The 15,484-nt window shown below is 57.0% G+C and overlaps 2 protein-coding genes across 2 annotated transcripts; one reads left to right on the forward strand and one right to left on the reverse strand.

Annotated features, from left to right (window-relative positions):
- Positions 1-170: 170 nt before the first annotated feature.
- BAUCODRAFT_423226 (uncharacterized protein) lies at positions 171-3,491 on the reverse strand. The gene is made up of 2 exons (XM_007676843.1): positions 2,957-3,491; positions 171-2,811 (listed from the first exon to the last, which is right to left on the reverse strand). Exons 1-2 carry the CDS (start codon positions 3,190-3,192, stop codon positions 495-497), a joined length of 2,553 nt encoding a protein of 850 aa, XP_007675033.1. The 5' UTR covers positions 3,193-3,491; the 3' UTR covers positions 171-494.
- A 6,791-nt stretch (positions 3,492-10,282) lies between these two features.
- On the forward strand, positions 10,283-14,716 carry BAUCODRAFT_66956 (uncharacterized protein; the record flags this gene model as incomplete). Its single annotated transcript, XM_007676447.1, has 4 exons — positions 10,283-11,650; positions 11,771-12,761; positions 12,855-13,292; positions 13,371-14,716. The coding sequence occupies 4 exons, from the start codon at positions 10,283-10,285 to the stop codon at positions 14,714-14,716; spliced, it is 4,143 nt and encodes a 1,380-aa protein (XP_007674637.1).
- Between the last annotated feature and the right edge of the window lie 768 nt (positions 14,717-15,484).

A 15,484-nucleotide genomic window follows, 5' to 3' on the forward strand; every position in this document is an offset into this window, starting at 1 on the left:
GTAAATGCCGGGATCGAGTGCATTCGCAACAAAGGCCGCTACATCCAGGTCGGAAGTGCTCCCTTCGACTTTGACGCCAAATTCAACTTGTTCTCGTTCATGGTCGCCGGCAAGTCAGTACAAGGTGCCATCGAGGGCGAAGCGTACCCAGCGGAGTACGTTCCAAAGATGGTCGACTGGTGGAGGCAGGGAAAGTTTCCCTTCGACAGGTTCACTAAGTTCATGCCGGCCGACGAGTTCGAGCAAGGCTTAAAGGAGATGCACGACGGCATCACCATTAAACCCATTCTCTGTTGGTCCTAGCGGGCGAGCAATTCGGCAGAGAGCCAGCAACCCAGCGAGGTGTAATATTGGCGCGCCAGATTCCTTGTCCGCTGCTTGAAACTGCGTGGTGCCATCCTGCATATCTGTAGTTGAAGTCACTGCTGACTCTATCCACCATTGTTTATAACGGTCTGCGTAGGCGGATCATCACCACCAGGTCATGCCGGCCGTTAAAACCATCTCCGATTCTCCAGCTTGCTCCGGCGTCTCTCAGATTCGAGCTCCTCCATTGGTCCCTTGAAGCCCAGGCAAACATCACTGCCCATTGCACCCTTTCCTACATGAAGATCCACGTCAAAGATGCCACCCCAGTCGCCAATGCAGAAGCTCGCTCGCACCTGTACGCCACCCTTTCTGGCCTTAGCTGTCTCGCTGAGATACGGCCCGATGAAGTTCGTTATCCGCCATGCCAGGGCATCTGGCGCAAATTTGGTGCGGAGCTCTTTCTCCCAGCCCTCCAATTCGTCATCGCTCATATGGACAAGCGCCGTGGACGCGGGCGAGCGAGCATCGAGCCAGTATGCAATAATCTCAGCGTCGCGATCTGAGCCGTCAAAAAACGTCGACAGCCAAAGGCTCGTAACCAGCGAGTGAAGGTTGTGAAAATGCTTGAGCGCACCGAGTAGGGGAGCTGTGATCGGTGTGGGAGACAGCAGCGCTGGGCAGCCTTTATAGCCGCAGAACTTCAGCTCGGTGATTGTATCGGCAAAGTGGGTTGCGATTATGTTCAGCATGGGTGGACCCGCTGCCCAGCCATAGTTTGCTTCGAACCGAAAGTCTGCGGTTGGAGGCTCTGGCTTCAGTTGCCCATATTGCCAGACGGCTTCCTTGTCCTCGGGCTCTAGCCTGTCGAGCTCCAGAGGGTTCAGACTATCCGCCAGATCACGACCTTCCGCACCCCATGTATTACCCAGAGGGTTACTGACACCGATCATGACAATGTTCTTCAGAGGACATGCATGTAATGCTCGAATCGTCTCTCGACGCTCGTCACGCGGCACCCCACCTTCAATCTTGATGCTTTCAACCTTCCTCATCCTGGCCGCAAAGCATTCAACAAATCTCCTTCGCCGGTCTCTTACGTTCGGATTGTGGCAGTTGAGACTCTCGCTCTGAAGCTCGCCGTTCTCCGCATACAAAGTGTCAACGCGAAGGTCAATCAGAGTACGGCCGAGGGTCTCTATAACGGCGTCAACTCTGCTAGCAATGTCCTGCGCCAATGGCCGTTCTGACACAAAGGCCTCCATGGGCCAAGCCAGTGCCTGCAGGTTCGGGTGTGCTTCCATGAAGGTCAGGCATGCCAGGTCGAGACGTTGTTTCTGTTGGTCATGTAGCTGGAAAGGGTCATCTTCCTCCATGTAGCGTGCATTGCGAGTCTGGATGCGCGCATGGTCCAGTAGGTAGAGACCTTGTGGAAGCACGGTCTCAGGCATCACAGCGTTGCGAAATTGGAATGCTCTAAGATGCGGAAACCGAAGTGTGAAGAGGCCCAAGAATGTGTCGATCCATAGGCGCTGTGCTTGAGCGCTACGAGCGTACCCCAACGTGGCCGGTATCGTAAGAACCCAATCCAGGGTCAGCGAGGTCAGAGTCCGGTTTGCGCTTTGCAGCAGCGCAATCGCAACGAGGGACGCCGGCAGTTCTTCTCGCTCCCGCCAACGGGACGGCGGAGGTGGAGCTTGCAGATAAGATGGCAACGGATCAAGCACCCCACCACGGTACGAGGTCTCTGCACGGACACGGTCATCCAGCTCCCGTCCACCGCAAGAAGATAGGGTCTCGCTGAAGTCGGGATTGGCCAAGGCACTTGACCATGTCAGTTCGTCGAACTTGTGCGGTCGTTGGAACAATCGCTCCAAAGGCGATGTCTGATGGTCGATGGTCTTATCTGCTTCAGCCACTGTGCGGTTCCCATCATCCCAGTCACGCAGCCAAAGTTGATGAGCAGATCCAGCGGACTGTTCGGACTCCAGAGTGGCAGTCGATGTCCAGTATAGGCTTCCTTGACCATTGAGTAAGTCCTGTACGACGCAGCCACGAGCGTGGACAAAATGCCCTGTAGGCCAGATCTTACTCTGCAGCTCGCCTGGTTTCAGCGGAAGGCGGCGGAAACGTATACTCTCGAGTCCATTAAAGTCCAATTCAAGCGGCAGGTCGTACGGCGCCTTGGTGACGGTAGGATTGCAGCCCATACTGATGCGGCAGTTCTCCAGCCACAAGCGTCGCACCGGTGTGCTTTTCCTTCTGTGCTTGTCGAAGAATGACCGTAGCAGAACGTCGTTCATGTTTGGATGGCCCATGATGATCCTCAGGGTGCTAACATTAGTCATGGCTTGCACTGCAAGCCGAGTGAGCCGGAGTAGGCGTTGATCTGTGGACAGCGTCTGGGAACTGAAGGGCGCTCTCGGCAGCTCATGGAAGATTGCCGGTGGTGGAAGATGACAGCGGTAGGTCAAGGTGTGGACGCATGCTGCAAGTTGCGGCTTTCTGTGACGAGTTAGTGCCCGTGCGATACGATCAAGTCAGTGGAGGCAAAGGCGTGGGGGTAATGGCTGGGCCAATAAAGGAAGGCACGCAATCACAGCCACGGCCGTATCATGGCAGACCGTCAGAGTGGCCGGGGTACGCGTACCTGAGAAGAATTGCGAGCTTCATAATCGTCGGCGTGTCATCGTGGTCGTCAATCTCGTCGCCGTGTTTTGTCCGGCGGTCCTCAAGCAGTACGTCGCGCCACAATAAAGCGCTCCCTTTTCCGTAGCACCAGCGTGAGACCAAGCTCAAGGGGCCAAGTGAAGATGTGTCCAATCGTTCCAATATGTCCTGGAGGAGCTCCTCTGGCAGCTGAGAGAGTAACTGAATGGACGCCATGGCCTCCAAGAGTTCGAGCTGAGAGTCTCACGGACGCTTGTTGTTTGCAACTTGATTCAATCCATCCGAGAGCTGACGCAGAAGTCAGCGTGGAGAAGTAGTAGCTGTCAGTGATACATGTAGCCTTCTCGTAATGCTGACTCGCGGCGCGATCGACCGGAAGTGAATGTCGCGATCGTTGTTGGCATAACTAGGCAAGCACCGGCAGGAGATGAGGCATTTGCGACGTCCGAACTGCCTCGCTGCAGCAACGGACATCGTATCAAAATGCAGCCAGCCACATGAGAAACATACGAAAGGCGTCAATATATGACAATGCATCGGATTTTGGATGTAAATATACACACCAATGCCTTTCGACAACAACCTACGGCAGGGTATATATAGCAGACATGACAACCCAACACCCAACAATATCCACCCGCTCTCACATAGCGCCAATCGACTTAGCACTGTACATTAACGACGCCTTATACCGTATATACCAGCGCCCACCCAGTCATCCCTTTACATGCCTGCCATACGTTCGCTCACAGATCTTCAAATCATCCCAGAATGCGCCTCCGCGGGCTTCGCCATTGGGTGCAAATCGCCCTCCCTTGTTTCAGGCGGACTGTCTTCATCACCAATATCCAACCGGCTGCGCCAGTTAGCCAGCGACTCGAAATCGGTGGGCACATCCACCTTTCCAGCTTCCCCCGACGTGGCAGGGGCGGTGCTCGTCCGCTCAAACTCGAATTTGTCCGACATTCGATAATTCTTATTCGTCGTCTCCCAATGCGAACGCAGAGCGTCGAGCTCATTGGCCAGACTGTCGAGCGCAAGCGAGTTCCTCCCACCGCCGGTGCCAGTAGAGGTGGGCGCGTCCTGGCTGTACGCGCTTTCTGCGCCTTCGGAGAGGTTGCGCGAGTGGGTGCCGTGAGGCGCCGCGGGGTTGGCAACTGTCTCGGCGCTACCGCCGCTGAGGTTGCGCTGGTGGAAACCGCCCGTACCGTTGACGATTGCAGGGGCAATCTGCGTTATGCTGCTCATCCGTGACTGCCGGCGGTAATTGTCGACGCTGCTCTCAACCTGGTCGAGGAGGAGCTGCACCTTGTTCTCTGCATCCCGTGCGCGTTCTTCCAGAAGCGTGTTCTCCTTCTGCATGCGCTCGAGGTCGCCACGTGACTGCGTGTGTGTCGCTCGCAGCGTGGTGAGATCCGCTTGACTGGTCGCATGCGCGGTCCGGGCGTGCTCCAGTTGTTGCTCGGTGGTGTGGAGTCTGCCCTCCACCTCTCTGATCCGGCCCTCCAAACCAGAGACAGAGTTCTTGAGCTCGGTCTGAGCCTGCTGCAGCTCCGACTTCAGCCTCTCGCGCTCCCCTTCCCACTCCGCTGGCGCAGAACCTTCCTCCTTGACCTTCTCCATCCGCTTCCTCAGCTCACCGTTCTCATTCTTAACCCGCTGCAGCTCCTGCTTCATCTTAGAAAGCATCTTCTCCGTACCTCTGAGGTACTTCACCGCAGCCTGGTGGTCATTATCCAGCGCCGTGAGCTTCTCCTCATACTCCCGCTTCATCTTCTCATCCCGCTCGCTGACTTCTTCAAACTGCGCCTTCATCTCATCGTGCGACTTGAGACTTGCCTCAAGCTGCTGTTCTAGCTCTTGCACGCGCTTGAGGTCCGAAGCGGAGAAGCGGTTCGACAGGCTGTTCGGGCTGTCCAGTGCGCGAGACCGGCGCACGTCGGCCGGATTGATACCGCGTTCAGCCAGGATATCCTTGAGACTCGAGTGCTGAACAGCGAGTGCATTCGTCTCAAGCATCTGACCTTGCAGTCGCTGCTCAAGCTCGCCCTTCTCACTCTCCAAACCTTGCTTCTCCTTCATAGCGGCCTGCAGTTGCTTCCTTATGGCCAAGCCTTCGCGGCTCGCTTGCTCCTGATATGCTTCGAGACCAGCGATACGCTCTTCCGCCGAGCGCAGCTTCTGAGACGCAGCATCTGCGGCTGCTTGATTCTGCCGCACAAGCGCATTCGCCTCCTCGATTTGTTGCTGCAACAGCCCAACCCGCTCGTCGACTGCAGAGTTTGGAGTAATGCCGCGATCGGAGACCTTGTCAAGACCCGCAAGCACAGCTTCGCGGTGAGTCTTGGCCTCCGCTGCATGTCGCTCAGCCGTCTCCTCTGCATCCCGCAGTCGCCGGCTCGTACCTTCCAGCTCAGACGTCCGTTCTTCATGCTCCGCGCGCAATTGGCGAAGCTTGTCCTGCAGCCCCTGTCTCTCCCTTCGCTCTTCAGAAAGCTTCCTCTCCAAGGTCTCCGCTTTCGTCTGGCTCGCCATGACTGCATCTCTCAGCGACCGCAGGATGCCCGTGTGGTTCTCGCGCTCAGCACGCAGCGCCTCCAACTGTGAAGTTAGCTCGCCCTTGTCCACGGCCAGCATCTTGTGCTGCCCAGAAACTTCCGCATGCCTTGCGCTGAGCTCCCTCGTCTGCGTCCGCGCTTCATGCAACTCCCCCCTCAGGCTTTCCAGCTCACCGGAGTGACTCTGCCGATGACCCTCTAGCTCCCCTACTCTCCGCTGCGCCGCATCAGCCGTCTCTTCAGCCATCGTTCTTGCTCTCCGCTCATGCTCCACCTCTCTCATCAGTGCCTCGATCTTCTTGCTCAGCTCACCTTGCGCGCTCAGGCTGTTCGCAAGCTTGCGACCCATCTCACTCTGCCTCTCATGATCCGGGGTACCCCTCGCCGAGCTATCCGCTTGCCCAGCCAACCGTGCCTTGGCAAAGACGGCCTCGTTGATAGCAGCATCGCGCTGCTTCGCAATCTCCGCGATCCGTTCCGCCGCGCTTCGACTCTGCTCGTCGATCGCCTCCTGCACCCTCGCGAGCTCCGCGCGCATCTTCAGCAAAGCCTCAATGAGCGGCTTGTCATCATCTGAAAAGACCTCCGTCGCCCGCTCGTCAAGGACCGGACTGTCTCGCTCCGTCACGTTCCGGCTCTGATAGCCCGACTTGCGCGCGAGCGCAAGTTCGGAAGCGAACCAGGCGTTCTTCTGCTTCGCGCTCTCCAGCTCTTTCAGCAGATCATCATACTGCTGGCTAAGTGCCGGACTGGAGCCGATGCCCGAGTCCTTCGGCGGAGGTCTCTCATCTTCCTGCTGCAGCTCTCGCACCTTCGGCATCTGCTCAGGCTCATCGCTCATAAAGTGATCGACGGACTGCCTCGGCGTATCAGAGTCGACGATCCGATCCATGTCCGCAGAATTTTCTCGCTTCCTACGCGAGCTTGAGCGGTACATGGCGTCTGCACTCTGATCTTGGGAAGGTTGGTATGTTTCTGGCTTGGAGCGCTGTCGCTGCATTGGCGGAGGTTGCTGTTGCACGGGTACTTGCACTTCGCGATCAGGTTGAGACTGAGGTTGAGGCTCGTAATACGTCTGCTCGGGCGGGAAGGCAGGGCTCATTGGCAGAGGGCTGGTCGGCAAGGGACTCGTTGGCGCACGTGACTCTGGTGGCGCTCGAGTAGCTGCGGGTGACTGCCTGCCGCTTTGCACAGCCAAGTTTTCGAACCGCTGCGCGCGCTCGGCGTCTTGTGTGGGACTGAGAGCTCGGTCTGGCGGTCGAGTGGGTTGCCGTGCATTTGCCACACCATTTGGGCGTGGTTGCATACCAGGCGTCTGAGGTGGAGGACCCATGGGCGCTGGAGACGGCGCACTAGCAATACGCGGCAAGCGCGACGTAGAATCCTGCCGTGGCTTCCCGAAAGAATCTCCAGACCCCATGCGTGGCCGGTCCATAATCTCAACTGGCGCTTGTTGCTGCTGCGGCGGGGGCTGAGGCTGTCCTCGTCCTACTCCCGCAAGCACGCTAGCCTTGTCACCGCTAGGCCTCCTAGAGCCCTGAGTGCGCTCATTGACCGGCGTCTGCGAGGTAGAGTCGGGAGGATACCGGATCTTACTGGTGTCCAGTATGTAGGCCAAGCCCAGCTCAACGGGGTCTCTAGGCGCGCTGCTGGGCTCACCAGCCAGTACTACTATGTGCTTGGCGGCAACCGTGGTCATGCTGTGCCCGCTCCGTGGGCTGGGCGAAGGGCCCATATTGGTGAAGGTGTACCATCTCCTGCTGCCGATCCGGAAGGCCGCCAGATCCCCAAGATCATTGCCTTCTTCTGTTCGACCGCCGAAGATGTACATCACGTCCCCTACGAGCGCAGCTGCGTGGCCTTCGCGCGGACTCGGAATGTAGCCTATACACTCGAGCTGCGTCCAGGAGTTGGTGTGGGGTGAGTACGACCACACATCGTTGTACCAACGAACGCCATCAGTACCACCGAACAGATACAAACGGTCATTCCAGCTGACCATTGTATGGTTCGTCCGCGCAGGCGGTATTTGTCCGTGAGGTGGACCGCCGTCTATCGTATTCTGTATTAGGATTTCCCATCTGTTTGTAGCTTGCTGCAGCGCATTGAGATCGAAGGCTACCAAGTCATTGAAGAAGTAGCCTTCCACCTGACCGCCGAAGATGTAGATCTTGCTGCCGAGGATATTGAGCGTGTGTCCGTACCGCCCGGGCGGTCTTGGACCCGCTGGTAACGCTCTCGACCATTGCTTCGTCGCTAAATAAGGTCAGTACGCCATAGAACTCCATTCTCACAGAACCTAACACAGTAAGACTCACATGTATTGAGTAAATACAGCGTATCATCAAGTTGATCGCCTTCATCCATCTTGGTGTCACCACCAAACACAATGAAGGCATTGCCAACCAACAGACTTGCATGTCCCACTCTCGGGCCGGGGCCTTCCGATGTAGTCGCGACAGGATAGCACGACATCTGTCCGGCGGAAGCTCCCATGATGTTCTGCAGGCCGGCTTCCACCATCCAGAGGTCGCCTTTCACGGTACTACCATTGATCAGGCCGCCCATGAGATAGATCCCGCCGTCTTTGCTGGACGTTGCGTTGACTGCTGCGCCGTAGCGTGGGAATGGATTCGTATGCGACACAGTGAAAGCGAGACGTTTCTGCGACCACGGGTATGGCGAGGAATCTGCCGGGGGCACACGCATCGATAGTTGCGAGCGTTGCGAAAGCTGCTGTACAGATGACCCGTTAGCTCTTCGTTCTAGCACCATTGCAGAGGCAACCGCGCCTGTGCTATTCCATACCGTTTCTCGACTTTCGCGCAAGTTCTTCTGTTCCGGACTCGGAGGACCCGTTCGCACGCTCGCACCATCTTGCTGCTGCTGCTTCGGGTACTGCTGCCGCACCACTTCCTCTTGCGGCGGAGCACTGCTACTCCTGGCAGTATCGGCGAGCGAAGCCAAACTGTTATTCACGCTGCTATGCTGGTGTGGTACCGGCGACCCCGGCTTCGAGCCGCCATTCATGGCGCCATTGAGCGTGGGCCCGGGCGTGGGCGAATTATGCCCGTCGCTGCTCCTGAGGTCTCGGCTCGCGGGTGGAAGAGCGTTCGGCGGCATCTGCCCTTTCTGCTTGTTCTTGAAGAGGAACGACATGTTGTACCTCTATGCTTGGTTGGTCGATGTCCCCAATGCGAAGGCGTCGCGTCGCAATGCGCACCGCGGGTGGCAGTGTGCGCGAGCGGATAATTACGACTGTGGCTAGTGTACAGTCATCCAGCCAAGATGCCAGCCTTGGATGCGACTAATTGTCGAGTCGTGTCGCAGTATGAGTCCGGCGTGGGTGATGGCCGCACGGAGGCTGGGGGGACAAAAAGAATGCGGTCGACCCAATGTCTCAAGGCCCCGACCTCCTGCAGGATCCAATGTTAATGAATCGATGATGGCGACTGCTAATTTCTCCCCAACGCTCTCGCTCTTCCACTTCCACACACAAAACACACTCCGGAGTCGCGATTGGGGTGTTGACAGTGAACGCGTGCTAAATGTGCGCCGAGGGTACGACCGTTTCGTCTCGACAAAACTTGGGCACTGACCCGGACAGTGCGCGAAGATCAAAGATGGGAGAATCAGGGGCTTCCGACGCCCCGCTGTGATTGGGTTGGCTTAGTGCAACGCTCGAACGACGCTAGAAACATATCCAAGCCAACATGTCGTCTTTCAATCCCGCCCACATGTACCATGCCATTACAGCCGAGTACATGTACTCGACATGGGCTAAAGATACGAGTCCGACGTATCTGCGGCCAGAGATGACTTCAAACAGTAGGCTGTAGTATCTACCATCGAAAGCTTGAGGGAGTCCTCGGCAGACTACTTACTAGTAACAGGCATCATACGGCTGCCGAATCCCTACCATTAACAGCTTTGTGCAAGGTACACGTACCGTAATTGATGCAAAGCACCGCCTTGGTGACAAGTCGCCGCTTTCCAACAACAACACAACAGCATCGTGACAGTCCTCGACTGCGCAGCGGAAGTCACGATCGCCTCACCAGTCGCTTGTTTCTGTAAACCATGGGAATGCCTTTGATTGGATACCATGAGCGAGGACGACAGATCGTTTACCCCAGATCGGATACTTGTCCGAGTACTGCAGCAATAGTAAGCCCATGTAATAGTCGGAGCGGCCTGCGTTTGTAGCACCCAAGATGCAGTAACCTCTCACCACTGATCGCCTCCGCCTTCGTGTCCTCTTCGTGTTGTATTGCTCGGCCTCATCGCCGTTTGCGGGTAACGGAACGAGTGACCGGATGGCCTCCGCACGTCCGTGTCACGCGACATAGACTCTCGGCTGCTTGATCCTAGTGCCGGCAGCCGCCGCCCTAAGCCTAAGCGATCTTTCTCATCGCGGACTGACCTGCGGTAGTTCCAAGCGCGTACACCCAAAACCGTACTGTCTTTACTGCGATGAGATAAAACCGAGCGTCGAAAGCGACAATGCGTGCGCGCTCAGCTCAACGAGACCAACCATGACCCGAGGTGCCACGAACGGCATCTTGCCGCAGGAAGTTGAAGGCCATCGATCAAAGCATCCACAGCCCGTAGTCGACATTCAGTTCCCGGCGCATACGGAAGCGGAGCCACTCACCCTGCGCCCCCGAGCTCAGTCGCAGACATTTCCTCCAAGCAACCGCCAAGATGATGATGGGGAACACTCGGACGACGGCGATGAAGGCTTGCACATGCTCCGAGCAAATGGTGCAGCGTCACGGCCTCCGAAACTGTTGCGAGCAAAGAGTGAGGTAAGTTCTGACCGTAGGCATGGCGGGCAGGAGGGCGCGGAGGAGGGCGGTGGCAGTCAGCATCGCAACTTCCGAATGCGACACGGGTGGGAGGCTCAATTGAAGGACAAGGAGCACGCGACCTTACTCAGTCAGACCTTCTTCATGTACTTTGAAGACAAGCGTCACGAGACTGCCGGCAACCTGCCCTCCGACTATGACCCGAAAGTGCTTGTGGGAGAGTGGCGGATGAAGGATCGCTTGAAGACCATCTCCGCCATCCTCGCCGTTTGCCTGAACGTCGGCGTCGACCCACCGGATGTCATCAAGACTAACCCATGTGCGCGCCTCGAGTGTTGGGTGGACCCCATACCGCCTGATAGCACCACGCAGCAGAATTCCACCAACACTAGCAATGCGCAGATTGGTAAGAACCTGCAGAGTCAATACGAGAACCTGAGTTTGAGGACTCGGTACAGAGTGATCCTTGATCCGACCATCGAAGAGCTCCGGCGTTATACTACCAGTCTGCGTAGATCGGCGCATGCCGAGCGGATACTCTTCCATTACAACGGACACGGCGTGCCGAAGCCTACAGCGAGTGGAGAGGTGTGGTGCTTCAACCGCAGCTACACGCAATACATCCCTATCAGTCTGTATGACCTGCAAGAATGGGTCGGTGCGCCTGGTCTGTGGGTATGGGACTGCAGTGCGTCTGGCGGTATCATTAAAGGCTTCCTTGACGGCGCTAAGCGCCACGATGCGAACCAAGATGAAGCGCTGAAGCGTGATCCGGCGCGTGCGCAGCAGCCACTTATCAAATGGGACGACTGCATCCACTTGGCTGCCTGCAAGGAGAGCGAAGTGCTGCCGACCAACCCAGATCTACCCGCGGACATCTTCACAAGTTGTTTGACGACGCCAATAATAATGGCGGTTCGCTTCTTCATCCTACAGAATCCGCTTCCACTAAATTCGGCCATTACATTGGACACCGCGCGCAACATTCCTGGCAAAGTGTCCGAGCGTCGAACGCCTCTTGGAGAGCTGAATTGGATCTTTACAGCCATTACCGACACAATTGCATGGAATTCCCTACCCCCACCACTCTTCAAGAAGCTGTTCAGGCAGGATCTCATGGTCGCGGCGCTATTCCGGAACTTCTTGCTCGCGCAAAGGGTCATGCGCCAGTACCACTGCCATCCACAATCCTGGCCGCAGATACCGGAGACCCACAACCATCCGCTATGGCGCAGTTGGGACGCTGCAGTCGATGGCATACTAAATCAGGTGCCGAAGCTCCTCGAGCAGCAAAAGGCGAGCGAACCAGTCCCGGAAGCACCGCCGCTAGCGGCCTTGCCAGCCAACGGTGGGCCGTCAGCACCTCAGCAAGGCCAGTCAAACCAACAGCAGCAGGCACCACCGCCTCCAGCGCAGCCCGTGGCAGAGCTTGAGTACCAGCATTCGGACTTCTTCGCCGATCAGCTCTCCGCATTCGAAGTCTACCTTGCCTCAGCGCCCGCCTCGACATCCTCATCCGGCTACGCCAAGCCACCCGAACAGCTCCCGATCGTGCTGCAAGTCCTGCTTTCGCAAGTCCACCGCCTCCGCGCACTCATCCTCCTCAGCAAATTCCTCGATCTCGGTCCGTGGGCGGTCAATCTTGCCCTCAGCATCGGCATTTTCCCATACGTTCTCAAGCTCCTGCAATCACAAGCACTGGAACTCAAGCCGCCCATGGTGTTCATTTGGGCACGCATCCTCGCAGTCGATCAGAGCTGTCAGTCTGACCTCCTCAAAGACAACGGCTACACTTACTTCACCTCTATCCTTAATTCAGCTACCGGCATTCCGCTCGGTAACGTTGCTGAGCATCGCGCGATGTGCGCTTTCGTCATCTCCATGTTCTGCCGGGACTTTCGGCCCGCGAAGCAGGCGGTGCTTGATACGAACCCGGAGATCATCGAGGGGTGTCTGCACCATCTATTAGACATGGAAAACCCGCTTCTTCGTCAATGGTCCTGCTTCTGCATTAGTAATCTGTGGCGGGACTTCGAACCGGCGAAAAAGGCCGGCATGGCTGCGCAAGCACACGCGAGGATTCGAGATCGAAGCCACGACCCTGTTCCTGAAGTGCGCTGCGCGTGTCTGGACGCGTTGACGAGCTTCGTGTGTACGGGTATGGGCGAGCCGATCGATGCAGCGATCCAGCTCGAGGAGGAGACGATGGCGAGTGTGGTTGTGGCGATGGGCATGGATGGTAGCATCATGGTGCGGAAGCAGCTGACGGTGTTTTACTCGACATTCATCAAGAAGTATGAGAACCGCATCATTGTCGCTGCGTGGGAGCAGCTGCTTGAGGAGCGAGATAAGCGTACTGGCGCGGAAGACGATTCTGGCCTGCATCCGGATGGTATTGACGAAGACGGCCAGCCCGAATGTCATGGCGCGAATGGGTACGATGGCGGCGAAGGCAGAAGGCGACAGCGCACTGTATCCTTTGGCAGGTCGACGCCAGGTGGCGAGGTGGAAGTGAATGGTAAGCCGACGCGGACGTTGAGCAAGAAGACGATCTACCGTGCGATCTGGCGGCAGATCCTTTCCATGTCCGCGGATCCGCATCCGGAGGTTGCAAGGAACGCATCGATTGTCGTCGATTACGTGATTGGAGCGTTGCTCGACTCACCACTCGGTGTCCATGCGAACCAGATTCTAGATGAGATTATTTTACTGGGTCTAAAGCGGGATCATGCCGCACTCTCTGGGATGGACGGACTCAGCAGGCAAAGGAGCCGAGACTCGAGACCGCAGACGCCACCCTCGCCCGCGGCCAGTACGGCGAGCAGGCCTGTTGATGGCTACTTTGCTCAACCGCTCAGTCGCACCGCAAGCGTGGCGGCAGCCATGAAAAACTGGTTCACCGGCGCCAAAACGCCCACAGAGCCACCGTCACCCACGCGCTCCCACCGAGGTTCCATCAGCGGCGCCGGATCGGTGCCGTATAGGAGCCGGCCACTGACTCCCGGCGATGCCGCTATGCTTCCTCCAGACGCTCTCGACCACCACATCAATGGTCCGCCTCATCAGCCTAAAGCCAAAGTCCCACCGTCTCCGTACTACGTGGACCGCGACGTTAGCCAACCGCCTACCATACCACTACAGTCTAACTTCTTCGCCTGGTCAACCTCGTACTTCCGCGAACCGCAGATGCGACCCTCAGAGGCGGATGAGCCAGGCAGTCTGGACTACAACGAGCGCCTCTGGCGTCGCAACCGCAACGACAAGATCATCGCGTCTACGCAGCCGCTTAAGGACGCTGCGGGGAGTCAGCGGTGGGATGTACCATGCGGGTACTTCGGGATCGGGGCGGCGCCGGTGAAGATGGTGTTTCACCAGTTCGAGAACCATCTCGTCACCAGCGATGATCGGGACAGTATTGCTGTGTGGGACTGGAAGGAGGCGACGCAACTTGCTCGTTTCTCGAATGGAAACCCGGCTGGTAGCCGTGTGACGGAGGTGCGGTTTATCAATGAGGATGATCAGGCTATGCTCATGACGGGTTCGAGCGATGGCGTGATCAAGATCTTCCGCTGTTACGACGATGTTAAGCACATCGAGCTAGCGAGCAGTTTCCGCGCCCTCTCTGACCTAGTGCTGAGCGACCGACAGAACGCGGGCTTGGTGTTCGACTGGCAGCAAGGCCAAGGTCGTATCTTGGTGGCAGGTGATGACCGGGTGATTCGTGTCTGGCAAGCAGGACACGAACTCTGCATTGTCGACATCCCTGCTCGATCGGGCTCCTGCATTACGAGCTTAACCTCTGACCAGGTCGAAGGCAATGTCTTCATCGCCGGATTCGGCAATGGCTCCTTGCGCGCTTACGACCAGCGACTGGCACCCAGGGAAAGCATGATCATGGACTGGGTTGACCGTAAAACAGACCATCGCTCTTGGATCGTTGGCGTACACCTTCAGCGCGGCGGTATGCGCGAGCTGATCTCCGCCGAGTCTAACGGCGGGATTCGGCTCTGGGACATCCGCATGCGCAAAGCAGTCGCCGCACTCAACCCGCCTTCCTCCCGAAGCCAGCCAAGACAACTGCGGACACTCGCCGTACACGAACACGCCCCCGTGTTCGCAACAGGCGGCGCGGATCATACGATTCGAGTGTACAACACCACCGATCTCAAGCAGTTGTCCACCTTTGAGCCGTATATGAGTTACCTGCGATTGGCGAATGTGCCGCGCAATGCTCCCATTACGGCGACGGCGTTTCATCCGCACCGGTTGATGATGGCTTGTGGCGCTGTTAACGATGGACATGTGAATTTGTTCAAGTGTGAGGCCAGTGGCAAGGAGGGGAGGGAGACGGTTGTGGAGGAGTGGAGGGGCTGAGCGGGTGACTGCTAGATTGTTGCGGATACGCAGCGTGTATATACGGGTTGGAGATTGGTGCGTGATGTCAGATTAGCACGGCGCTGGGGTAGATATTCTTGGGGGTATGGCGAGGTGCTGTCATTTGGTTGCGCTAACTGTAAGCTACAACGCATATCCAATGTGCCGCCTTTAGCGCAGCTTTCCGAATAGACATCTTGTCATAGTCAGTTGGATTAGTCGCATTGCCCTTCTACCTCTCTAGCCCTGCAGACAGAACTTTAAGGCCACCTTGGTAGTAGATTTCCTTTTCCCTGCAAATCCGAGACGTCGGGTTTTCGGAAGTTCGGACTGTCAGTGGCAACCGCATGCGGCACGGCTATGCGACTCATCAGAACGTCCCTTGTGACTCTGACGGAGGTGCTACTTCTGGCCTGTGATGTCCCCCTTGCGAACTGCTTGCTGGCTATGATACTTGTACGAATCCTGAGTTCGGATTCCCCAAATTATGTCAGGCTTCAAGGTTTGGTGGACAATCGGCTCGAACGGCCTCACGAATACGAACGTATCATGCGGATGTTCGATGATAGGACTGCCGGACTGATGACTCGTGCTCTAGTGTCATCCAAAAGTCAGGTTCCCCATCTTGGTGTCCCGTCTCGTTTTCGATGTCCACGGACAGGGCATGTCTCGTTCGGATTTCTTGAACATAGTGATGTATCCTCAGCCTGAACCCCGATACTCTGTGGTCTATTCCTGCAATCCGGGCTCGCTACAGCTGTGCTGGAA

This window comes from Baudoinia panamericana (genome assembly GCF_000338955.1).
Source record: "Baudoinia panamericana UAMH 10762 unplaced genomic scaffold BAUCOscaffold_4, whole genome shotgun sequence".
NCBI lineage: Eukaryota > Fungi > Ascomycota > Dothideomycetes > Mycosphaerellales > Teratosphaeriaceae > Baudoinia > Baudoinia panamericana.